This window comes from Colossoma macropomum, unplaced genomic scaffold, assembly GCF_904425465.1.
Source record: "Colossoma macropomum unplaced genomic scaffold, Colossoma_macropomum, whole genome shotgun sequence".
In the NCBI taxonomy this organism is placed as follows: domain Eukaryota; kingdom Metazoa; phylum Chordata; class Actinopteri; order Characiformes; family Serrasalmidae; genus Colossoma; species Colossoma macropomum.
The window spans coordinates 40,321,278-40,347,931 of NW_023494805.1; the positions used below are offsets into that span (position 1 = coordinate 40,321,278).

A 26,654-nucleotide genomic window follows, 5' to 3' on the forward strand; every position below is an offset into this window, starting at 1 on the left:
TTCTATTGTTATGGTGTCAAGCTTGTAACAATAGAAGAACCCTTTTGGGTGCTATATAGAACCCTTTTCAGAAAGCTTCTATATAGAACCATCTACAGCACATTCATGCACATTTTCCATCAGTCTGAAGAACCCTATCATGATGCAAAGACCCTTTAATCATGCAAAGGATTCTTTGAGTGTTCATGGTTCTATATAGAACTGTTTTCTTTTTGAAAGAACCCTTGAAGAACCATCTGTTTTTGGAGTGTAGTGGTGTCACATTTACAAATAGCATTACATAAAAAAACAATCAAAAACTACAATACAATGATGTTTATTCAGCATTTCACATGCTGTACTGCACTGTGCTCAGTAATGCAAACTGTGTATCACAGTAATATTGCCCATCTCTAATACCAGCTGCCCTTTATGAATGGATGAATAAAAATGGCCCAAACTTACATGGAATAATAATGTCATTACATTAACATACAGTGGGGTCCAAAAGTCTGGGAGCTCTGGGGAAAATGCTTCTGTTTTGCATTCCTTTCTAATTTAATACAAAAGTTTTCATTACAAATTTTTATCAGCATTAAAATTTTAGAGGAAAAATCATTGAATGTTTACAAGATTTTCAGAATTTCTTATTTGGTTGCATGTCCCTCTTTTTCTTTACTGACAGTGTGTACTCGAGCTGGACTCCACAAGTTTGTGCAAAACCTACTTATCAGTAGATCAAATCCACCTGTGAGTCGTCTGAACACGAGCTTCAATGGAAGAAACCAGACTTAAAAAAAAAACTGACTTTTTGGTGAAAAAGGTCTGAACATGGTCAGTGTAACAAATTTGCTTCAGTTTGAATAGTGACCTGAAGAATGTCCAGAATTTTTAATATTTTTTTCTTAATGCTAATCGCTATAACTTTTTACATTTTTTTTCCACGATTCTAAAACTTTCCAAGTTTAAATAAAACCCCCCAAAAAAAGCACAGATTTTCAGTGTGGTCAGGACTTTTGGACCCCACTGTACAATCAAGTTGAGAACCTTCCCACCTTTTTCTCTTACAAACTTGAGTTTTGTTTGGAGAGCGACGATCGGCCCGGTGTGTCTGTAAACCGATACATCGGTCAGGCTCCAGTGAAGAAACACAAAAGTGTAACGACTGGACATCAAAACTGTCCACCATGTTCTGTTTGCTTTCCTTTTAGGAACTCATACCACGTGTATGATATAAGTGCCCAATACTGTCTGTTCTGAAATATTGCCAAAATGAAATATTCAATATTGACATTGTGGTTTAAGCTTCACTTACATGTTTTCTTGTACAGCGGAGTGCATCACTCGGTCAGTATGACCAAGTTTTGTAGACGAAGTAAAGATAGCTAGGAAACAAGACAGCCAATCAGCCAAACAAAGAATAAAGACCATGAAATCATTAATCAGTTATTTATATGACACTTAATCATGAGCTAAAACATGATTGCGACAGGCTGACTTCACAGGCTTCACTTTGGGCTTATGTTATTGGCCTAACTGAGAAATCCTGTTCGTGAAATGCCCATCAGGAGAGCACTGGACAGGGTGATTCAAACAGATTCATCCGATTTTAAATCTATTTATTTGACTTGTAAATCATTACAGAACAATGCAGTAAACTGTAAATGGTTTAAATGAGCATAAAATTTATTATGTAATTGTACAAGGTCTCAGTATGAACCTCCTCCAGCTGTACAGACAACATCAACACCATAGTCAAATTCATCCCATACTGGATTGAGCGTGTCGGGTGTCGCTGCACTCACGGCTCTTTCAGTGCGATTTCGGAGATCATCCAGTGTTGTGGAACCAACGGCGAATGCTCTGAGCTGTTGGAGCTTCACTGCCCACGAAAATCATACTGCACAGTTATGATGGATTCACTCTTATTGAAGTGGAGAACGCAGAACGCTTTCTGCTCAGGGGTCTCATCTCCTCACAGACTGAAGGGAGCCATCTTCCACTGACAGTCAGAAACTCTATGACCCCCTCTTTCAGTTGGATTGTGATTGGTTCCTAGACGCCTCACGGTTGAAAAAAATATGGCGCTTTGAAATCAGATGAATCTTTTTGAATCACCCCGTATTATGAACACATGATCAAACATGGTTCTGCCAGTGCTGCACAATATGTTGTTTCCTTATCGTGACATTGACCTTTGCAGTATAGCGCAGAAGGCTGTGAGATCAGTGCTTTAGTCAATGTTTTGATGAGTCAAGGTACTCATGTAATACAAAAAAGTAAATTATTTTGATCAAAATAATCCAAATCAGCCTTCAGTAACGACACAGTGTTGACTCGGAAGTGGATCTTTAATATATCGTAAGGTGTATCACAGTCGCGCTATGTACAGGTATAATTGCAATGCTAGTATTCAGTCCATATCGTGCAGCCCTGTTGCTCAACATGGCAAGTCAACAGTGAACAGCACGGCAGAGGCAGCGGCTAGAAATGTGGTAGTGACCACTGACCCTCGTCTGCACACGTAATTCAGTCAGGCTTCACAGAAGCTGTGAGGAAAGTAGCCCTTTATAGCAAAGTCTCAGTGTCCGTTTCGGTTCTCCTCACGTTTGGAGTCTTCTCTTGCGGTGCTGTCGACGGCCCTGGTCCTGGATGTCCACCGGTGGGTCAGGTTTCAACAGGCCATCGCACAGCCGCTGATACACCAGAGTGGAGTCTGAGGCGACCGCGCACAGCAGCATGGGGCACCCTCTGTCCAGTATACACCTCAAACTGAAACAAACGGAGAGTCTGGCTCAGTGAGGTGATTGTGTGTCTTCTAGCTGGGGGTTTATATTGTTTTAATGAGGAAGGTCAGAGTGAACTATTACTTCTACACATAACAAAACCATATGGCAATTAATCTACATACTTTAAAGCACAGGTTCCCAACCCTGGTCCTTCAGAACCCCCTACCCTGCACATTTTAGTGCTTTCCTGGCTTGCAACACTCCCACATCCAGTCAAAAAGGGCTTGTTAATGAGCTGATATGTTGGTGTGTTAGGAGCAGGGGGTTCTCCAAGACCAGGGTGTCAGAACCACTGCTTTAAAACAGGAGTGCCCAATCTCTGTCCTGGAGATCTACCACCCTAGAGAGTTCAGATCCAGCACACCTGGGTCTAATGTTCAGATGCCTCGGAAGGCCATAATTAGATGGATCCAGGAGTGTTAGATTAGGGTTGGAGCTACATGGATCCAGGAGTGTTAGATTAGGGTTGGAGCTACGTGGATCCAGGAGTGTTCGATTAGGGTTGGAGCTACATGTATCCAGGAGTGTTCGATTAGGGTTGGAGCTACATGTATCCAGGAGTGTTAGATTAGGGTTGGAGCTACACGGATCCAGGAGTTTTCGATTAGGGTTGGGGCTACAGGGATCCAGGAGTGTCAGATTAGGGTGGCAGCTCCAGATAATAACCTTCAGAAGTTCTTGACTGGCTGGATCAGATGCATTAGGCCTTGTTCAGACTGCCAGCCCAAATCCGATTTTTTGGCATATCCAGGTTGATCTTTGATCTTTGTTGTCTAGACACCAAAAAAACACATTAAATATGATTTTTACAAATCAGATCCAAACCACATTTGGAGGTGGTTTGAAATACGATTCCAGTCAGATTTTTACAGACTGGATGTTCTGTCTGCTCCAATCAGATTTCAAAGGATTGGAGAGTTTAGCTCCAATCCCAGTTTATCACACCTGATCCATGCAACGAAGGCCTTCAGGGGCATCTGGATCGAGTCAGGTGTGCTGGATCTGAACTCTCCAGGACCAGGACTGAGCACCCCTGAAATAGGGTGACCATATTTTTGGGTTTCATAAAGAAAAAAAGGACACTGTGGGCAGGAGGGCAGCAGACTGTAGAAAGCAAACGTCAACATGAAAGTAAAGCTAAATCCAGGACATTTTAGGAAATTTAGAAATCTTGGATGCATTTTTACGTCCCAAAAAGGGGACCCTAACGGTCAGTCTAATTTAAAGACTAAGAAAAACCCCCTACTGATGATGTATCATAAAGGTAGGACGAACTTCTGAAAAACCACAACTGCTCTGGGTGGATTTTTGGGGATTTGGGAATAACTGTCTTCAAATTTCCATTACAATGGGGAGAGTGGACGGCTCAAAATGACCGGTCAGATGAGGAGAACAACGAGCTAAAAGCTAACGTTAGCAGGGTAGCTATCTAGATACCTCAGTTTGGCTTCTTGGTTATGAATAATCAGTGAATATCACAGAGCCTTTCTGCTCTGTCCACTTACTCTTTGTGGCTGACCGTTCTATGTGCAGGCAGTGGATAGACCACTTGAACCACTTCTCCTTCCTTCTCACGGTGTTCCAGCAGGACCGCCTGCAGCTCCGGGCAAGCTACTCCCACCACATGCTCCCAGCCACGAACTGCAACACATCTTAGCCTTGACATCCTGATTGCAGTGAAAATACTGTCACATGGCTGAACACTATGGCTGTCTCTCACCTTCTGTCAGGTTCAGGTAAACCAGGAATGCTGCGTAAACTTGAGCACCGTCACCCACATCCAGATTCATCAGGTCTTGGTACTGAAAGGGATTCCAAATATTAGAAGATACACATATGTACACACCGACCAGCCACTCATTGTCCATTTTACCAGCTCCACTGACCATATAGGAGCACTTTGTAGTTCTACAGCTACAGACTGTAGTCCATCTGTTTCTCTGCACGCCTTGTTACTCTGTTCCTCAGTGGTCAGGACCCCCCATGGACCCTCACAGAGCAGGTACTATTTGGGTGGTGGATCATTCTCAGCACTGCAGTAACACTGACGTGGTGGTGGTGTGTTAGTGTGTGTTGTGCTGGTCTGAGTGGATCAGACACAGCAGTGCTGCTGGAGTTTTTAAACACCTCAGTGCCACTGCTGGACTGAGAATAGTCCACCAACCAAAAATAACCAGCCGGCAGCGTCCTGTGACCACTGATGAAGGACTAGAGGATGACCAACACAAACTGTGCAGCAGCAGATGAGCTATCGTCTCTGACTTTACATCTACAAGGTGGACCGACAAGGTAGGAGTGTCTAATAGAGTAGTAAGTTAATTCGTGGTCTCAGTATAGTAAACTGTGGCCTCAATATATTAAATTGTGACCACGTCTTATCCAAAAATAATCAGCTCGTCACTTAAGGGGCTCCTTAGGGTTCAGCGTAAGCAAAGTTACAACAGAAACTAAAACTGACCACAGGATGCTGTTTTATCCAGCTTGAATGACCCGCTGTGGTGTCTTCGTCCATCGCTGCTTCTCTCGGCGTGCCCTACACAGATGCGGCTGTGTTCCAATCAGCGAACATGCGCTCTACACACTCCGATGCAAACTAGTGTAAGCCTACCAGATAGCTTGTTGGCCTTTAGTGCTAATATAAACATATAAAATGTGTAAACAAATGTAACGTTAAGCGTCACACGTTGGGGTCTATTTACAGTATAGTAGTCTCATTTATAAGCACACGCTAGCAAGACCACCTAGAGCTCGAGTGCGCGGATTGGAACGCAGCCTTACATAGCCGCCTGTTATTGCGCTTCGTTAAAAACTTGCCGTGAGGAAACACGAGTGCGGTTCAGTGGTTCCGAAGCCATGCTACACTAGTTATCTGCAGTTTTATGCCTTATTACTGACTCCTAATTAATCAGTTATAAAGGAATGCCGTCGTGTTGCCTGTATTTGCATAATGTATAGCGAGTACGTTACAAAAAAAGCACCAAATAACTCACAAAACACTTTATTTAGGACAAATGCAATTAATAGATGTGAGGACTTAGGGTGGTATGAAAAGTCATATTCATTTACAGCTGTATAGACCAAATCTGGCAAAAATAAATAAAACAGAAACATACAAACAGATAATACTCTGAGCTCAGTCACACTTAAAATACCCGCTTTTTTATGCACCTAGTCTCTTATAGCCTAGCCACAGTGAAAGGTCTTTTAGAAAGTTTATACTAAATATCAATTATATCCTCTTTTAATCTAAAATACATAATTCTCTTAGCAGTAACAGCAGTTGTGCACTGTCATATGAAACACAGACCATTTTAAGGACATTATATCATATAATATTTAAGATGAACAGGCAATTGTCCACTCTTAATAAAGATAGTTCTTCAAGGCTCTGTAGTAAAGACAGTGGTGCTATTTAGAACCATCTACCTGCTTAAATGGTTCTTTGCTTGGTGAAGGGTCTTCAGATTGATTAGTGTGCCAAATATATGACCTTTTATGAAAATGGTTCTATAAAGCTATATATAGGGTTCTGCTATTGTTATGATGAGCTTGTAACACTTTTTGGTGCTATGTAGAACCATTTTCAAGAGGGTTCTACAACACATTCTCCAACAATCTGAAGAACCATTTCACCATGCAAAGAGCCATTCTAGCATGAAATAGTTCTACATATAACTCACGGTTCTAAATAGAACTATTACCTTACTAAAGAACCCTTGAAGAATCATCTTTTTTAAGAGTGTAGTACATTCAGACATTGTAATACTCTAAATAACACAGTGAGGGTGGTGTTGAGTCTGAGGAGGGAACGTGCAGAACTGCGCCATCTGCTGGTCGCGTTCAAAACATTTTTAATCGCCATTCTTTTTGCAAACATTTTTGACAACGAATTAAAAATCAAGCTGAGACTTCTGTGAATCAGTCAGTAACGACTGTAAAACACCATACAAGCACAGCAGCTACGAGTACAATATAATAGCAGAATCTTTTGCTGGTGACGTAACTGTGACGGTACGATATAACTGGACTACAAATCCCATGGCTCAGTGCCGGCGCCGTCATTAAATCGTTCAGAATAGCAAACTAGTATAAAATATGAGTGAATATGGGGACACAATAGTTTGTTCAACCAGTTATGTGCATCAACTTAAATTAATTTAAATTCAGTCTGACCACGGTTTCTTCCCTACACATGCCAGTTCAACGTATTTTCGGATACTTAAAGGGGCATTTGGCCTAAAACTAAAAATTAGTGTCATTTGTTGTATTATGTAATATTTTGAGATACAGCCCATCTGAAAAAAACAGCACAGACCAGCAAGCATGTCTAAGCTGGTCTATGCTGGTTTATGCTGGCTTTGAAAATACTCGTGGTCCTATATACTGTGTGTAAATTTCATGATGAATGGACCAACAGAAATGACCTGAAATTAATTGGAAAGAAGTCTGGCTCCATTGACTTACATTAAAAGTAAAGTAGGTTTTTTCCTTCTCCTGTAAAGTTACCATTTTGGAGATACAAGGTTTTCTTCCGACAACAGCGATATGATTGTTTTGCTGGTGACCAGCCATGCTGGGCTATGCTGTTTTTTCTAGCATGGTGTACTGCACCCCACAGCGTCCTGAGTTTGTCTATTTGTGTTCTTGCACTACAATACCCAACATGCATTACCCAAACACATCATACAACCATTGGGAATCTACGGAGCTCAACAAAGCCTGACTCCTTTGCCACGGATCTAAATGCTAATAGATACATCTGCTAGCAGTGATGTAGCATTAATCTCAATTGGTGGACAGACTTTTTTCTTTATTCAAAGAATAATTCACTTGAAGTGCTAGCCAGCCAGCATAAAAACACCAAACAGGCCACTCCCAGGACCTACATGTGGTCAAAAGGTGCTTCCACCTTCAAGTTACATCATCAGAAGGGAGTTTTCCTAGTCTTTAAACATTTAAATGAAATCCTGCTGTAAGGACGACTACAGCACTGTTGGAAAAGGAGAACGGGCATCTTTATAACAGATGTAGCAATGGATATATTTTGTGTTTTGCCCATAGTGTCACTTTAATATTTCATATTGCAGATGGTTAGTCTAAGCCAGAGGTCACCAAACCTCCTCCGGGAGATCAACCTACCTAACGCAGCCTCATTCAGCTAATCAAGGCAGTGATTAAATTAATCAGGTGAGGTCTGTTAGGGTTGCAGGAAGGCAGATCTCCAGGGCAGGGTTGGTGACCACTGGCCTAAGCTTTAATGTTAAACCTGAAGAACCAGATTGTCTGCAGCAGACATTTCCAGGATCGTCTTCATTTTATCCTCCTGAAAGTGAAAAAGTATCCAACATTATTTTAAAAATGTATCATGAGGAAAATCTGTAAAAACATTCACACGTTACAAACTGACCTTCTCGTCTTCTGTAGGTAAAGTTGCACTAGCCAATGCACAGCAAAAGGCCAGACGAGTGCCAATGCTACCATGATAGGAGACGCGTCCAGTGGCCACCAGTGAAGTCTCTATCAAAAAGACAGATGAATAAGCAAAGAAATGTGTTTATTGTTTAATAAAGGAATATTTACAGCACTGTTCCTCTGCCGTTTCATGGTTGGGAACTTGTCTAAACCAGTTTGGAAGTTTACTGCAGCTCAGCCGTACCTTCTTCACTGAGGCTGAATGAGGATCACACTCGGGAGGGAATGTTTCAACCTGAGAAAAAAAAAATAATAATAAATAAAAAATAAGCTGAAACTGAATTTCTTCTGGTTAAGATGGAGTCAACAGAATAACAGTGAAAATGAAGAGTTTTAGGTATTAATTGGAAGCCATTCCAATAACAAAATATTAAAACATCTAATATGATGCTAGAACTCTCCGCTCTTCACAGGTTTCAAATAATTAGTAAGAAATGTTAGACGTGTCCAGAATGATAAACAGAACTGTAGAAGATCCTAAAATGACACAGAAAACGGTTTAACATCACAAATGTTCTAATAAAATTATTTTCCAGAAGGAAGTTTTAATAAAATTATTGTCTAGAATGAAGTTCTAATAAAATTAACATCCACCATAAAGCTATAATTAAACTAATATATAAAAATAAATTTGACCAAAATTAATATCCAGAATGAAGTTCTAATAAAAAAATATCCAGAATGAATTTGTAATAAAATTAATATCCAGAATGAATTTGTAATAAAATTAATATCCAGAATGAATGTGTAATAAAATTAATATCCAGTTAATAAATAAAGTTAATTAATAAAGTTCAAATACCCAGAATGAAATTCTAATTAAATTAATATCCAGAATGAAGTTCTAAAAAATACATTTCCAATATGAAATCATAACAAAATTAATATCTTGGAAAAAAATGGCTAATTAGATCTAATTATATCTATCTAGATGTAATCATTTCTTGTTGCTTTTAAAAAACTTGAAATATTAAGTAAAACATCTGATCAGGCTGATATTCTGATGGACACAGACGGGCTCTCGCTCACCTGCGCTGCAGTCTGAGTCTCCAGCGCGTTCAGCCTCTGCAGAACACTCAGCATGTCGTCCTGTAGTCGTGACAACGCCGCCGCAATCTGTGTGTTCACACTGCACTTATCCACCACCGGACTCGTCTCCACACGCTGCGCGACGTCCTGACTGCTTAGTGTCCCAACAGCATCGCAGATCAGACGAGATCCTGCTGAACTGCATCCTGAAACTGGTGGAGGGAAAACATGCAGAAATATTAGTAAACACAGAGTAAACACACAAGCTGTGCATTCTGGGATTGATATATATTAGGCAGCATATTAAAAAATATGAATTTAAAACGTGCTGCAGATTACAAAACAGACCAAAAATATCTTATTTGTTTTTATATTGCAATATTTAACATTGCAAAAACAACAAAAAATAATGAATATTTTTGTTGTTGTTTATTCGGGATGACTTTCATCATTTACGTTTTATGTAAAGCAAAATATAAAATCAATTAACTGCTTAAACAGCAGGCCTATTATTCAGCTATTTATCTTAAAATGTGATTTTATGACTTGAAGTTAATAAAAAGTTATTTTGTACTTTTATACTGTTGACCTCAGCTCAGCTTTCAACAATATTTCTCATGATTTAATATTTTCTCATACGCACATTACTGATAACGTTGGGCGTGCCCTGTCCTGGGTTCCCTCCTTTCCCAATGATGGACAGCAGTATGTCTCTATTGAGAATCATAAGTGTTCTACTGCGTCTATTGGTGTGCCACAGGGCTCCGTTCTAGGCCCGCTATTCTTTATTACACACATGCTGCTACATGGCCATAAAAAATGCTGCTATTGCCCAAATTTTCACTGTAACGCAGACAACCAGATCATACCACCCTGTAGCTCAATAATACTGCACTCTTTTGGCTAGAGCTGAAAGATTAATCGTTTTTATATCGAAATTGCAATTTGAGAGAGTACAATTTTCAAATCGCAAGAGCTGCAGTTTTAATTATGACCTATATTATTAACATCATCATAATTATCTACCACAGTCTATTTGGGATGCCTTTGATCATTTTAATCTTTCCAAAAGACTCACTGCAAAAAATGATATAATTGCAAGTGAACTGATCTTAAATCTAGTTGATATATCTCACTTTTCTCATTTTGAGATTGTTGTTAGAAGGTTATAAGATTATTGAACTTATCTGTAGACATTTGTTCTTGTTAAAAGTCATTTTATCTAGTAAAATTATTCTGTTGGCAGATAACTTTGCTTTTTTCTAAGCATTATTCTGGATAAAAAAAAAGCCTCCTAATAAGAAATAGTAGAAATATTGAATACATTTCAGATGTTTATACTAAAAATTTTCATTTTTTTCCTTTTCACTGCTCCACTTGTCTTTGAATGTAATTTTAATTTATATCTCGCTATCATGTCATTTGTTGTTAATGTGTTTCCTCATGTTTAATGCATTTATATTCTATGATTAAAGCTTTCTTGAGCATGGGAAAGACACTATATCAATAAAAATGACGAATGCAAATCAATTGTAAATGTATTTCATAAGGTAATTCACAATATTTAAACAGTAAAATAAAATTCCAATATTAACTCTAGCTTATATATATACATATATATATATATATATATATATATATATATATATATAGGCTGATTTACAGTAATTAATTCCAAAACTAGGCTTACTTGTAGCCTAGTTTGTAAGGCTATGCACTGGAATTAGCTGTAGAGTAAATACAGTCAGAAAAGGACATCTGAATGGAACATTATTGACAAAAAGGAGCCCCCCACCTCCTCCTCTGCTCACTGAGACCCTTTCAGACTGCACTGGTCCAGCTGCCGCTGGGTTGGGGAGGGGGGTTTCCTGCTGCTTTCCATCCTGGCTCCCTCCCGACTCCACCGGCCTTTTGGCTTCAGCCGCCCCAGACGCTGCCAATCGGACCCTGGAAACCCCTGAACCCTGTAGGGACCATCATAAACCATCACACACACTCATAAACCCTCACAGACCCTCATTTATATCACTCTCACATGTTACCACATCGTAAACAAATCTCACTCTCTCTCTGTCTAGGAGGAAAATCACAAGACCTTTTTAAGCTGCCCAAATAATGGGTCATTCCTTGTTTATCATGATGTTTACCAAGCGTCATATTAAGAGCATAAAAATAAGCACACTGACTGAATCTGAATGAGGTATTTTTAGTTTTTGACATCAAAACAAAATCCAATGGCATGAAAGTGACTGTAATCTGTTGATACAGAATGCACTCTGTATAGAATACACCGCTCTTCTTAGGGTCACCAATGATCACCTTTTTGCTGCTGAGTCAGAAGCTTTTATACTGCTGACCTCAGCTCAGCTTTCAACAATATTTCTCCTAATTTAATATTGTCTCATACGCATGTCACTGATTACGTTGAATGTGCCCTGTCCTGGGTTTCCTCCTCTCTCAATGATAGACAGCAGTATGAGAATCATACTGTGTCTATTACTATTGGTGTCCCTCAGGGCTCCGTTCTAGGCCCGCTACTCTTCATCATATAGATGCTGCTACATGACCATATAAAATACTGCTATTGCCAAAATTTTCACTGAATCGCAGATGATCAGTTTAGATTATACCACCAACCTCCAGCTCTGTGTATTCGGCAAGCTAGCAGTATGAAATACCTCAGCTGACATTTACTAAATTACGTTTTACATAGTGTGGTAATAAACTGTGACCAAATGCATGAATATTAGTTCCTGTATCATAGTAAAGGACATTTTTTGGAAAAATCTGTGGCTCACTAAACATATATTCACAGTATGTATATATAGTCATACGCTAAAGTGTGAACATCCCCACTCAAGTGACATGTTTTGTTGATTTTCTAAGTGAAAATAACACGTCCTCTACAGTAAAGCGGTTGCAGGTATGTGTTATCAGATCTCAGGTGGTTGCTATGGGGTTGCCATGGTGTTGCAGCATGTTTACTAGTGTATTGCTAGGTGGTTGCTAAGGGGTTCCAAGTTGTTGCTAAGGTATTGCTAGGTTGTTGCTATGGTATTACAGATGGTTGCTAGGGTTTTGCTAGGTGGTTGATATAGTAGCCCCTGGGAATTGATGAGTTGTTGCTAGGTGGTTTTGATATTGCAAGTAGTTGCTATCAGATCTCAGATGGTTGCTATGGGGTTACCATGGTGTTGCAGGGTGTTTACTAGTGTATTGCTAGATGGTTGCCAAGGAGTTCCAAGTTGTTGCTAAGGTATTGCTAGGTTGTTGCTATGGTATTACAGGTGGTTGCTAGGGTGGTAACCCCTGGGGATTGATGGGTTGTTGTTAGGTGGTTGCTATAGTATCACAGGAAGTTGCGATTAGATCACAGGTGGTTGCTATGGGGTTGCCATGGTGTTCCAGGTGTTTACTAGTGTTTTGCTAGGTGGTTGCTAAGGAGATCCAAGTTGTTGCTAAGGTATTGCCAGGTTGTTGCTATGGTATTAAAGGCGGTTGCTAGGGTGTTGCTAGGTGGTTGCTATGGTAACCCCTGGGGATTGATGGGTTGTTGCTAGGTGGTTGCTATGATATCGTTGCTATCAGACCTCAGGTGGTTGTTATGGGGTCACCATGGTGTTCCAGGTGTTTACTAGTGTTTTGCTAGGGTGTCGCTAGGTGGTTCCTCTGGTATCCTCAGTGGTTGCTAAGTCACTTTGGTTCCTGGGTATCATGATGTGGTTAGCATTTTCAAACTTTTTCTGCAAATTTTAGTGCACACTTTCTATTTATTTGCCAAGTAACATACTGGAAAATATTGGAAAATAATACAAAAAAATAAATTGTAACATATTAAATCTGCTATAACTTTTGCACAGACCACAATTTCTGTTTTATTTTTTCCCAATACGTAAAATTCAGTAAATAAACAGCAAATGTGCATTAAATCGTGCAGAAGTGTGCTCTCGGTAGAGGAAACTATTAGCTTATTTTCACTTTGACAACATGTGTTATTTGAACAGAGGTGCTCAAACATTTGCCATTTTTTGCCAAACTATCACTTTAAACATTTTAGACATTTTCAAATAGTAGTACACTGCAAAAATACTATCGTAGCTAGCCAAATTACCCTAAATGCAGCCAATATAACTAACGCATCTCATGTTGAGATTGTTGCTTATTGTAAGATTGGTAACATTGATTTTTAGACATTTTATCAGTTATAAGTGATTTTATTAAGTAAGTTGTTTCGCTATATTGGTAGATGTTTGATTGTTGTAAGGAACATGCTTAAAATGAAAAATATTTGCCAATATGGTGAGAATTTTACTGGATAAAATGACTCAAAACAAGTAAAAATGTTTGTGTGACGAATCGGGAAGTGTGAAAAAAGGGTCTGCTGGAGTATTCCGGGAGTGTTAACCCATGAAAGCATTCCAAGGCCTCAAAATCCACACGAGTTTAATCCTGTGGTGACAGTCGTTTGTTCCAGGCTGCGTCTGATACCTCTCTGTCTGCTGGATGTTCCACTGAGTCACTGTAAACGTCACTGACGGTGTCATCGCTCTGCTGGCTCGGCTCGCTGACATCATCTGGAGGGAAATACAAGATCATCAGTGAGGTCATCACTGAGCTGTTAGCATACTGATGACCATTTCCCCCCATGTTTCCAGAAAATTCATGTTCCAGGTGGTTGCTATGTTTTCTACACTCTTAAAAAAGATTCAGATTGATAGAAAATGTTCTGTAGATGGTTCTATACGGAACCCTTTTGAAAGAGGTCCAAATATAGAACCCAAAGGGGTTTTTCTATTGTTACGATGTCAAGCTTGTAACAATAGAAGAACCCTTTTGGCGCTATATAGAACCCTTTTTAAAAAGGTTCTATATAGAACCATCTACAGATCATTATCAATCTGAAGAACCATCTTTTTTAAGAGTGTAGACAGTTTGAGTTTCGAAACATGCTGTGGTACATTCTTAAAAGAGGTGGTTCTTTAAGGGTTCTTTAGTAAAGACAATGGTTCTGTTTAGAACCATGAGTTATATATGGAACCATTTCTCACTTAAATGGTTGTTTGCACGGTGAAATGGCCCTTCAGATTGATTTTGAATGTGTTGTACATGGTTCTATATAGAATCTTTCTGAAAATGGTTCTGTATAGCACCAAGAAGGGTTCTTCTATTGTTATAATGTCAAGCTTGTAACAATAGCAGAACCCTGGTGCTATACAGAACCATAGACAACACATTATCCCTCAATCTGAAGAACATTTTCGCCATGCAAAGAATCATTTAAGCATGAAATGGTTCTATATAGAACTAACGGTTCTAAACGGAACCAGTGCCTCTACTAACAAACATCTGAAGAGTGATCTTTTTTAAGTGAGTAGACAGTTTGAAGTTTCGAAAAACATGCCATGGTACAGTCTTAAAAAGGTGGTTCCTCATGGGTTCTTTAGTAAAGACAATGGTTCGATTTAGAACCATGAGTTCTATAGAGAACCATTTCATCCTTAAATGGTTCTTTGCATAGTGAAATCTTCAGACTGGTGGAGAATGTATTGTATATGGTTGTGCATATAATCTTTTTGAAAATGGTTCTGTACAGCACCAAAAAGGGTTCTTCTATCATTGTAATGTCCAGCTTGTAACAATAGCAGAACCTTTTTTGATGCTATACAGAACCATATACAACACATTCTCCATCATTTTTTCACCGTGCAAAGAACCATTTAAGCATGAAGTGGTTCTCTATAGAACTCTTCTAAATAGAACCACTGCCTTTACTAAAGAACCCTTGAAGAACCCTATCTTTTTGAAGTGAGTAGCCTTTGTATGTAACTCTGGAGGTGCTTGTTTGTGGTAAACAGTGGTCTAGTCTTGACCTAATCTGGCTTTAGGCTCATATAACCTACTATACTTAGAACTGCTCTGCTATCACAGCATGTTGTTCCTGAAATCCATCCACGCTTATCCTCCTTTACCAAAAGCACAGAGTGTAATAGAGAGGTCAAGGTCAGTACCAGTGATGTGGTCAGCACAGGTATAAAGGTCAGAGTCCAGGCTGTTTTCTCTGCTGCAGGCCAGCTCCTCCTCGTCCTCCTCCGTGTTCAGGGAGCTATGTGTGCTGCTGGTTAGAGAGGAGATGCTGTGTGTCTCTGCATTGCCGTTACAAACCAGGAGTGACCCTCTCTCGGCCTTCACCACCACTGACCTGTTCACGTCTGGAGAAAAGGGCAGAACTGTGTTACATTCCTTTAGATCAGCGTTGAAAGCATGAACAAAACTTGCAGGTTTTTTTTATTGCAATTATTGTTTTTTGATGTCAAAAGAAACAGAAAACAGTCTGAATCAGCAGATGCAGCGTATAAATCAAATGTATGTATGACTGGTTGGCTTGAAAAGTTAAAGATCTTGTAGATTGTTTTCTTATTTAATAACTTTATTCAGTTTATACAGTAATGGCTGGTTGTTTTTTTTTGTTCATGGGTTATTTCAAATTAAAGAGGTTATTTTTGTTGTTGTATAAACACTGAAAATGCTGTAATTGCTGTGATACTGCAAGGGGTTGTTATCGCATTTCAGCTGTTGTTAGGTGGTTGCTGTGTTATTCCAGGTAGTTGCTATGGTGTTGCTAGGCCGTTGCTCTGGTTTCCGAGGTGGTTATCCAGGTTTTGCTAGGTGGTTGCTATGGTAACCCCTGGGGATTGATGGGCTGTTGCTAGGTGGTTGCTATGGTATCAAAGGTAGTTTGCTATCAGATCTCAGGTAGTTTCTATGGGGTTGGCATGGTGTTCCAGCTGTTTACTAGTGTATTGTTAGGTGGTTCCTAAGGAGCTCCAAGTTGTTGTTAAGCTATTGCTAGGTGGTTGCTATGGTATTACAGGTGGTTGCTAGGTGGTTGCTAGGGTATCTCAGGTCACAGGTGGTTGCTATAGGTTTGCCATGGTGTTCCAGGTGTTTACTACTGTATTGCTAGGTGGCTGCTATGGAATTCCAAGTTGTTAAGGTATTGGTAGGTGGTTGCTGGTGGTATTACAGGTGGTTGCTAGGTGGTTGCTCTGGTATCCTCAGTGGTTGCTAAGGCACTTCGGGGCCTAGGTATCATGATGAAGTGGTTAGCATTTTCAAACTTTTTACAAAGTGGACAATGTCTGAGGTGGAATAAGAGGTTTATATAAAAAGAGTAATTCAATTTCAGGATGTTGAGCATTCCTACATTCATTTTTATGAGAAAAAGGTGTTTTGGATGAACGCTGTATAAAAAAGGTAATAATAATCGCATTGTTAATACGCAGAAGAAGAAGAAAAAGGACACAAAGTTTTCCCAATTTATTATGTAATTATGTAATCACGCATTAATATTTATGCAATGTAAACTGAATGTATAACAATAGTAACTCTGTCTTTTTAGTCTCAATACAGAAATGAAGCAGTTAGTTCATACCTTCACTGCTGTCCTCCAGCTTCACATCATCTTCTCCATCTTCAACTTCACCAAAACAGCCACTCTCCTCATCACCCTCCTCCTCCTCCTCTTCATCACTTCTCTCTGCTTCTACAGTCAACCAAAATACATCTTTCAGTTTTAGACTAAAAGTCTCTTTTTCCTTTCGTGGCTCAATACAATCAAAACCTCTCAGCAATGTTCCAACATCTAAAGCCTTCCCAGAAGAGTAGAGGCTGTTACTGCAGCAAAGGGGGCAAATGCACTATTAATACCCTTCATTTCAGAAGAAACACTAGGAGAACAGGTGTCTACAAACTTAAATAAGAAGTACAGTCACCAATGGCCAATATTGCAGGTCTGCTGGTCACTTCATCGTCCTCATCATCCACTACTTCATAAAACGGTTCAAGCTCGTCCAACAATTCAGCCACTTCTTCTGTAACCGGCATCGTCTCCAAGATCTGAAATGATACAGTACAGTAGCTTTATCCAAGCATGATCTGCAGTTAGACAGCTACTGTATATCCTGTTAGCTTCTTCCTTCATCTTTGCATTAGATTAAGGATGTATAACAAACACCTGAGCAGAATAAAGGATTCAAAACAACAGAGCCTTTAAAAAAACATACAATCAAATAAAACTATACAATATTACAACTTAAATCTACTCAAACTGCTCTACCAAACACCTCACCAGCTGGATTTCCTGGACGTACTCCTTCATGGCTTGCTCCTTTGTCATGTCTCCTAAAGCCTTCCATGCCTCCCTGTAAATATCCAGAGGTTACGTAGATTTAACGTTTACAGTTGCATGCAAAATGACACATTTTGTTGATTTTCTAAGTGGAAATAAGTGAACACATCCTCAACAGAGAGCACACTTAAATATGGCATTTTTGCACATTTTAATGCACAATTTCTGTTTATTTGCTGTGTTTAACATGCTGGAAAAGTAAGACAGAGCATATCATGAAATGTGCCTTAACTCTTCTTAAAAATAAAAGGGTTTTGCTAGGTGGTTGGTATGTTATCGCATGTAGTTTGCTATCAGATCTCGGCTGGTTGCTATGGGGTTGCCTTTGTGTTCCAAGTGTTTACTAGTGTATTGCTGGGTGGTTCCTAAGGAGCTCAATGTTGTTGCTAAGGTATTGCTAGGTGGCTGCTATGGTATTACAGGTAGTTGCTATCAGATCTTGGGTAGTTGCTATGTGGTTGCTAGTGGTGGTTACTAGTGTATTGCTAGGTGGTTGCTATGGTATCCCCATATATATATATATATATATATATATATATATATATATACACATATATGTGTGTGTGTGTGTGTGTGTGTGTATGTGTGTGTATGTGTGTGTTTGTGTGTGTGTGTTTATGTTCAGCAAATACACAATAATTGTGTATTAAAATGTGCAGAAGTGTGTTCTCTGTAGAGGACGTGTTAACTCATTTCCACTTGGAAAACCAACAAAAACGTCATTTGACCAGGGGCGCCCAAACTTTTGCATACAGATTCCTATGCAAACACAGTCCATTAACTTAATACACAACCAAAAACAATGACTCACTATTTGGCTTCACCAGTCAAGTCCCATGCTGTTGGGTGTTGCTAGGTGTTTGCTATGGTATCCCAGGCAATTGCTGGGTTGTTGCTAGGCGCGTATCTCTGCTAGGTAGTTGCTATCAGATCTCTGGTGGGTGCTATGGAATTGCTAAGTGATTGCCATGGTGTTCCAGGAGATTACTAGGGTATAGCTATGTAATTGCTATGGAGTTTCAAGTACTTGCTGAAGTATGGCTAGGTGGTTGCTATGGTATTCCAGATGGTTGCTATGGTGATGCAAGGCTGTTGCTATGGTCTCCCCAGTGGTTACAAGGGTTTTGCTAGGTAGATGCTATGGTAACCCATGTGATTGACAGGTTGTTGCTAAGTGACTGCAATAAGATTGCAGGTAGTTGCTATCAGATCTCAGGTGGATGCTGTGGTTGCCATGGGCTGAAGTATCGCTAGGTGGTTGCTATGGTATCTCAGGTGGCTGCTAGGGTCCATCAAGTTAATACACAAGCAAAATAATGACTCACCATTTGGCTTCACCAATCGAGTCCCATGCGTTGGGTTTCGTAGTGTTACACGGTCCGACTGTTGCTTGTTTGTAGTAACTGTAAAACATAGCCAGCATGTCATCAGACGGCTCGAAGGTACCTGTGGAGAACAGAGAGGGTGACTGAACCGTTGACCCCAGCACCAGATCTTGACACTCCAACAGCCTTGAGACAGGTGGTCTAGTGTTAGACAGTCACTGTGTTCAAAGCCAAAGCATCAGCATCAGCCTCCACCAGCAACTTTATATGTGTGTCCTGTACATGGGAGATCCTTCAAGTCTCGGATTGGCTTCTCCAGCCACCTCCAGACCCACTATTCCCACCCCAAACAGGACAAACCCATTGAACAATTCAAACTTACACACCCCCCTCCTCCTCGCCCCAGACATAGTCAGACAACCAAGATATGTGGCAAATATAATGGAAGTCTATGTCACTCACAACCCATTCGGTTGCATAGACTGCCTTTACTTGTTAGTGACATTAGCCTCGCAGCTCCAGTGCAAAGCCTATGTTTTTTTTCTTTGTTTCTAGCAGCAGAATGGCAGAATACTCATGGATTTTCTCAAAATACTGTACTGTATATCTCAAAATAATGACGGAATATCTCAAAATAAATGACTATTTTTCCTCAAATTAATAAAATGCAGACATTTTAGTGCAGTAACTCAGCGTCACCTGAACATTCTGCTCTTCCAGAGACAATAAATATGTCAGCAAATACTGGTTCGAAATTAGGGATGCACCAGTACCACTTTTTCTCTTCCTATATCGATACTTGGTACTTGAGTATCGACCGATACTGAGTACTGACATTGACACTAATTTGTTTAATTTTAACCCAACTCTATTTAACCCAACCAGCTTATAAGTTCTGATGTATATATATATATATATATATATATATATATATACATATATATATATATATATATATATATTTAATCCAATCATTATTTTGATGTAGAAAGTCATTTTGACAGAGTAAATCAATCAATTACTATTTTTCCTCTACCAGGTGTGAATGGGCTTTGATAAGTAAGGAAGGGGAAACTGTGTAGATTAGATATTTCCTTTAAGGTGGCCTATAAGTGCATGTTATGTCCAGTAAACCCCATTTGAAGTTCTTACCATCCTCAGGTAAACTCCTCATCACTTTAACAGCTGCTTCAAACCTTCTCTCGTGAACGGTTTTATCATTTTCCATCGCCAAACGACACAAAGTCTATCTGGAAGAAAACAGACTGACACTGACACACAGCAGCCAATACTGATGCTAAAATACATTAGTAATAAATGTGTTACTGCTCTGGCAATAACACACACACACACACACACACACACATATATATATATATATATATATATATGTAAGCTAGTATTCAGGTTGTTTGCATAAACATATTACTTAGACAGAAAGAAAAGGAAGTGAAATCTGTTTTCTCCAATTGTTTTAATGTTTTAGTGTAAAAGATCCGACATATAAACAACTCACCACCTGCGCATTGTCCATTTAATGCAAAGCCGGTGTTTGGAACGAGGTAAGGGATTTAAAACGAATGGCCTCATGGGAAATGTAGTTTTGTTTTTACGGCAAGACTTCACGATGCGCAAGAAAACGGGGAGCTTCTCTCCTACAAGATCCACAATGCTTTGCGGTATGACCGCCCACGACCAGCCATGCAGACAAATCCCACAGATTATAGCAGGTTTATTTATTTTTTGTTTATTTATTTATTGGATTGATATTTTTAACGGAACGGCAAGTTAGTTTATTTGATTCGATTTTGTTGTTAAATAACTAAATAAATAATAAATCCTTTTGTTGTGGTCGTACATGTATCAGAACTATTTTTCTGTTTTGTTTTTTTTTTCCCTAATGTCACTAATCGTACTAAATATTTTAAATATAATATTATAAAAAAATATAATATTTGAAATTTCACCTGGACTATATTAATTACAAGATTTAAAGTTTTTTTATTATTATTATTATTATTTTCAGTGTTTTTTTTTTTAATACTTTCTGGTTTAATATTTTCATGTTTTATTTAAGGCCATTCTTAAATGCCTGCAGAGGTGTTAACGGGCACAAATGTAACAACATTTATTAAAAAATAAATAATAAATTTTAATTTTAATAAGAAAAAATAATAAAGATGCTAAATAAATAAATAACATGCTACTATTTCTATGTAAGAAATTAGTGGCTTGAAATCGACATAATCACTAAAATAAAGGATTTAGAAATAAAGAAATCGCTCAGTCACATCGCCTCCAACCCAGCATTGCTTTTCCCATCGCTGGTCGAAACGCGCTCTTCTCCTATTGGACGAACGCGGCCGAGCAGCCAATCAGAGCGCAGAGCGTAGGGCGCCGCGTTGAGCAATGGGAGAGTCCGGCCGGTCTGTAAATGAAAGCAGTGGGAGGAGGAGGAGAGAGAGACAGAGAGACAGGCAGAGAGAGAGAGAGTGAGGGAGAGAGGAGCGGAGACGGAGGGATGTAAAGATGGCAGAGCTACAAATGCTCCTGGAGGAAGAGATCCCGGCTGGGAAGCGAGCTCTGCTGGAGAGCTATCAGAACCTCTCCCGGGTCGCCGAATACTGCGAGAACAATTATGTGCAGGTGAGAACTCGGATTCGGGCTCGGCTCGTTCCGGCGGCGCTCGGTTATTGTCCGTGCAGCTCTGAATGATGGTGCTGTTCGGGGCTCTTCTTCGTCGCACGAGCGATAATTGGGCTCGGATATTATTAGATTAGACCGTGTTTGGATCGAATTAGCACGCCGGGTTGTGTAGCGCGAGCTCAAATTTGGTGGAGTATTAACACCCTCAGCTTGCATGCATCCTCTCTCCCTCTCTCTCTCTCTCTCTCTCTCTCTCTCTCTCCATTCTCTTTTTTTCTCTCTTTCTTTTTCTTCTCTTTCTCTTTCTCTCTTCTGTCTCTCCTCATCTTTCTCTCTCTCTCTCCCTCCCTCTCCCTCCCTCTCTCTCCCTCCATGCACACACAGCAAAGCTACAAAGCTACCCCGAGGGTGTGTCTGTCATTTCTTCTTTCTGCAATGCATTCAAGCCGAGGCTGCGAACTGGATGTGCTGCATTTGTGCCAAATTGGCTCGAATCGTGTTTTAAAGGTGAATGCAGTCGCCTAGTGGTGATAAGCACGGTTCATTTGCAGGCAGCAGCTGGGAACTGGTACTGCAAGTCATAGCACGAGCTCATCTCTGCATGGCAAACAAGCCCTGGCTGCTGCTTACAGGCTTTATTACCATAACCCAGCCAATATCAGCCCCCCAAAAACGCCCATGTTGATGCGTGGCACCCCTTTATGCCGTGGGAATGCAGTGGGGTGGCCATGCAAATGATCCCAGCCAAACTTGCACAGCAGATAATGAAGGCGTGTGGTTCGGTTTTTAAAGGGACTGGGTTGCGTTTGGCATGCATCAGCTCACGAGCCCTCCACGCAGAGACGTATAGGTTATGCAGTCTGTCAGCAGAGCTGTGTCATCGCCGCTGTGCTGTTTGCTCGGTATGCTGGACGCCCAGCCGTGTCGTAATCTGGATTACACCTGTCTGGATTGGAAGCGTTCGTGCAGTCAGAGGAGGTTTACCTGCGACCTCCTCCTGTCTGAGAGTCGTTCAGATTACGCAGGCAGACTTGTATGTGTTGGCTTGGATGAACAGGCGTAGGCACTTCAAAAGGATGGTTCTTCAAGGGTTCTTCAGTAAAGGCGGTGGTTCTGTTTAGAACCATGAGTTCTGTGTAGACCCATTTCATGCTTAAATGGTTGTTTGCATGGTGAAGTTGTTCTTCGTAACAATAGCAGAACCCTTTTTGATGCCATAGAGAACCATTTTCGAAAAGGTTCTCTATAGAACCATATACAGCACATTCCACATCAATCTGAAGAACCATTTAAGCATGCAAATTGTTCTTCAGGTGTTTATGGGTCTGTATAGAACCATTGTCTTAAATAAAGAACCTTTGAAGAACCAGATAGCACCAAAAAGGGTTCTTGTGCACTTCTAAAAAATATGCTTCTTCAAAGGTTCTATATAGGACCATATACAACACGTTCCCCATCAATCTGAAGAACTACTGCACCAGGCAGAGAACCATTTAAGCATGCAAATGGTTCTTCAGGTGTTCATGGGTCTATATAGAACCATTGTCTTTAATAAAGAACCTTTGAAGAACCAGATAGCACCAAAAAGGGTTCTTCTGCACTCTTAAAAATATGCTGCCTTAAAGGTTCTGAATAGGACCATACACAACACTTTCCCCATCAATCTGAAGAACTACTGCACCAGGCAGAGAACTATTTAAGCATGCGAATGGTCCTTTAAGTGTTCATGGATCTATGTAGAACCATTGTTCTTAATAAAGAACCTTTGAAGAACCATATTTTTAAGTGCTGAAGAACCCTTTTTGGTGCCATTTTCAAAAAGAACAATATTGTACTTGTATACAACGACGTTTTATACAACACAGGAGAAAGCTTTTTGGTGCCGTAGAGAGCCAAGAACCAGTTCACCAGGCAAAGAACCATTTAAGCATGCAAATGGTTCTTTGAGTGTTCATGGGTCTATATAGAACCATTGTCTTTAATAAAGAACCTCTGAAGAACCATATAGCGCCAAAAAGGATTTTTCTGCACTCATAAAAAATATGGTTCTTCAAAGGTTCTGTATAGAACCGTATACAACACATTCCCTATTAATCTGAAGAACCGTTTTGCCAGGCAAAGAAACATTTATACAGAACCATTGTCTTTATTAAAGAACCTTCGAAGAACCATATTTTTTAAGAGCGCAGAAGAACCCTTTTTGGTGCTGTATAGAACTATATACAGCACATGCTCCATCAGTCAGAACAATGATTTTACCATGCAAAGAACCATTTTAGCCTGAAATGGTTCTAAATAGAACTTATGGTTCTAAATAGAACTATTGTTTTTACCAAAGAACCCTTGAAGAACCATGTTCTTTAAGAGTGCAGGCTAATGAGCAGCTAAAGCCCTGCTTTTCAAATACACAGTCCTCATATGTTTTAATGTAGGGATGCTCGATGATATCGGAGTCAAACGATCGATATCGATGTTTAGATTCGGCCTATATTTAAACTGATATTCAGTGATGTAGGAGGTGACGCTGGGTTGTTGTATTGATTCTGCTGGATTTGTAACCCTTTAGAAGTGTCGTATTTCTCTGTGATGCTAATCCAGATATGGCTGTGTGCAAAAGTTTGGGCACCCCTGGTCAGGTGACATGTTTTGTTTTGTCGATTATGAAATAGAGCCGGTCGATACAGCAATACGTAATATCACGATAGTTTTTTTTTTTTACAGGATGTGTCACGATATTTATTTTTTTCTAACATCTGGCAAGTTGGAACAGACAAAGTAAGCCCACATTTTAAAAACACTATCAAAAACTATGAACCCCATTACTTGTATTCAACATTTCACACACTTTTGAAGTACTGACGATGTTCGCAGTATGATCAGAAAAGCATATTGTGACATATTGTGATGTAATTTATCATGATGACGATTTACATCGCCATATCTCCCAGCTCTGTTGTGAAAATGTGTACATATCCCATACAGAAATAAATCATATCTGTCGGAAACAAAATCTTTTATCTTCAAAATGGTAATTTTACAGGAGAAGAAAAAAACATTCTCAACCTGTAATGGAAGTTAATGAAACTAGATTTTTAAAATTTTTGGAACATTTCTTTTGGTCTATTCATCAGGAAATTTGCACACAGTGTAAAGAGCAACAGGCATTTTTAAATTATGTCAAAAACCGAAAAACGTCAAAAATGAAGATACAAGGTTTTGTTCCGACAGCGAATAATCGGAATGGATTAATTTACACTACTGCATATATTTCATTTATATATGTGCACATATTTTAATATATTAACATGATATGATGATATTCTATCGCTATCATGATAAATTGTCACAGTACGCTTTTCTGAGTTTGTATTGCACGTCGTCAGTACTTTAAGAACACTGATGAGCATAATTTAGCCTGTATTGGATTTAGTGCAAGGCAGTTTGAAAACACTGAATGAAAATCATTTTAGTTGTATTATTATTATAATTATTATTATTATTATTATTCTTACTACTACAGTATGTTTTATTTGTTGCACTACAGGTTCTATTTTATCTGTTCCAACTTATTAAATCTCAGAATATAGTATTAGAATCTCAGAATATAGTATTAATATACATTATATATATATATATATATATATATATATATATATATATATATATATATATATATATATATATATATATATACACACACTAATGTATATATGTTCTCATGTTCTCAGATGTTCCAGATGAGTTTCTGTGGGTGTTTTGATGAATCAAAGCATTCACATAACTATGTTTGGTCAAAACAGTGCAGGACAGTGTTTAATCTCGTTGTATCTGGTTGTGCAGTCTAGTCTGAAGTAGTGAGTGTATTGCAGAGTCCTTAAAGGAAAGTCTATCCATTCACCAGCAACAACATCCCTGTGCAGTTATTCCAGTCGTATAGGACCAGGATACTGTCTATCAGATGAACCTATACACCTGAAACTGACCGCCAGGTTAAAAACATTCGAAATCACACAAATAGTTTGCTAAGAAAGCATTTTTCTTCTTGTTGTTGCTACAAGCGCATATCTCCAAAACAAAGGAAGGCTCCTTGCCATCTAGCTAAATGGTTCTTTTTATTGAAGGGCAGGATTTCCCATAATATCACCGCCACATTAGGGGTTACTATGACAACTATTGAGATCACAATGATATCAAAATACTGGTATCAAAAGATATTTGCCCAAAAAATAATCAGCATCGGACTGATGTTTAGATTTGACTGATATTTGAAACCAGTATTTGATGATGTATTAATTGTCTCTGGGAGAGCAGAATGTTCAGGTGATGCTGGGTTACTGCGCTAAAATATCTGCATTTCATTTATTTTACTGCATTTCTAACCCAGCAGAATAAAATGAATAATAATAATAAATCATATTTCTCCCTCATGCTAATCCAGGTACACATAGTTCCACATATATGTTACAAAATGTATATCAGCATCAGCCCAGAATTCCCATACTGATGCATCCCTATTCATGAGGTGTTTGAGGGTGATGCATTCAGATGGAGTGTATAGCGCCGGCTCAGCTTTCACTGGGCTCCACTGAGACATCAATCCTCCTCCCTTTCACACGAAGGTTTCTGGGACTGTAGTAACTGTATGGAGCTTTAATTGAACCCAGGCTCTGGCTGATGAGGTATTTTAGAGGAAGGGATGAGAAACAATGATAGAAAGGATGATAACTGACCGGTGTATATAGAGATGTGTAATAACAGACAACATTAGACGCATTATTACCAAACTGACCCCTTCTATTAGACTGTTAACCCGTATGAATCTAAAGTTAATACCCTCATATCATAAACTAGAATAGTATACTTACTAATGAAAATGCAGAGTTAAGCTTGTTCATAGGTGTTTGCTATGGTATTCCAGGTGGTTGCTAGGGTGTTGTCAGGCAGTTGCTTTAGTATCCTAAGTGGTTGCCAGGGTGTTGCTAGGCTGTTGCTGTGGTATCCCAGATGGTGGCTATAGCAGGTGCTAGGATACTGCTAGGTGATTGCCATGGTATCCAAAGTGGTTGCTATGGTGTTGCTATGTGGTTACTGTGGTATCTCAAGTGGTTGCTAGGGTTTTGCTAGGTTTTGCTGGGACATCCCAAGTGGTTGCTAGGGTGTTGCAAGGCTGTTGCAGTGGTATCCTTGGTGTTGCTAGGTGCTTGCTTTGGTATCCCAGATGGTTGT

General features: G+C 39.4%; 3 protein-coding genes across 6 annotated transcripts in view; 1 reads left to right on the forward strand and 2 right to left on the reverse strand.

Moving 5' to 3' along the window:
• Window positions 1–2,321: 2,321 nt before the first annotated feature.
• Window positions 2,322–5,339, reverse strand: tsen15 (TSEN15 tRNA splicing endonuclease subunit). Its single transcript, XM_036597067.1, has 4 exons — window positions 5,227–5,339; window positions 4,489–4,570; window positions 4,274–4,409; window positions 2,322–2,751 (listed from the first exon to the last, which is right to left on the reverse strand). The coding sequence occupies exons 1-4, from the start codon at window positions 5,278–5,280 to the stop codon at window positions 2,583–2,585; spliced, it is 441 nt and encodes a 146-aa protein (XP_036452960.1). The 5' UTR covers window positions 5,281–5,339; the 3' UTR covers window positions 2,322–2,582.
• A 2,739-nt stretch (window positions 5,340–8,078) lies between these two features.
• acbd5b (acyl-CoA binding domain containing 5b) lies at window positions 8,079–20,010 on the reverse strand. The gene is made up of 12 exons (XM_036596016.1): window positions 19,935–20,010; window positions 18,783–18,903; window positions 17,398–17,470; window positions 17,042–17,165; window positions 16,702–16,812; window positions 15,278–15,478; window positions 13,758–13,843; window positions 11,065–11,233; window positions 9,270–9,481; window positions 8,425–8,475; window positions 8,176–8,285; window positions 8,079–8,091 (listed from the first exon to the last, which is right to left on the reverse strand). The coding sequence occupies exons 1-12, from the start codon at window positions 20,008–20,010 to the stop codon at window positions 8,079–8,081; spliced, it is 1,347 nt and encodes a 448-aa protein (XP_036451909.1).
• Window positions 20,011–21,240: 1,230 nt separating this feature from the next.
• Window positions 21,241–26,654, forward strand: part of abi1b (abl-interactor 1b) — a 30,390-nt gene continuing 24,976 nt past the window's right edge. For all 4 annotated transcript variants that reach the window (XM_036597102.1, XM_036597104.1, XM_036597103.1 and 1 more), the window contains exon 1: window positions 21,241–21,428. In XM_036597102.1, coding sequence (XP_036452995.1) covers window positions 21,312–21,428 — 117 coding nt within the window. In that variant the 5' untranslated portion in view covers window positions 21,241–21,311. The remainder of the gene's footprint in view (window positions 21,429–26,654) is intronic.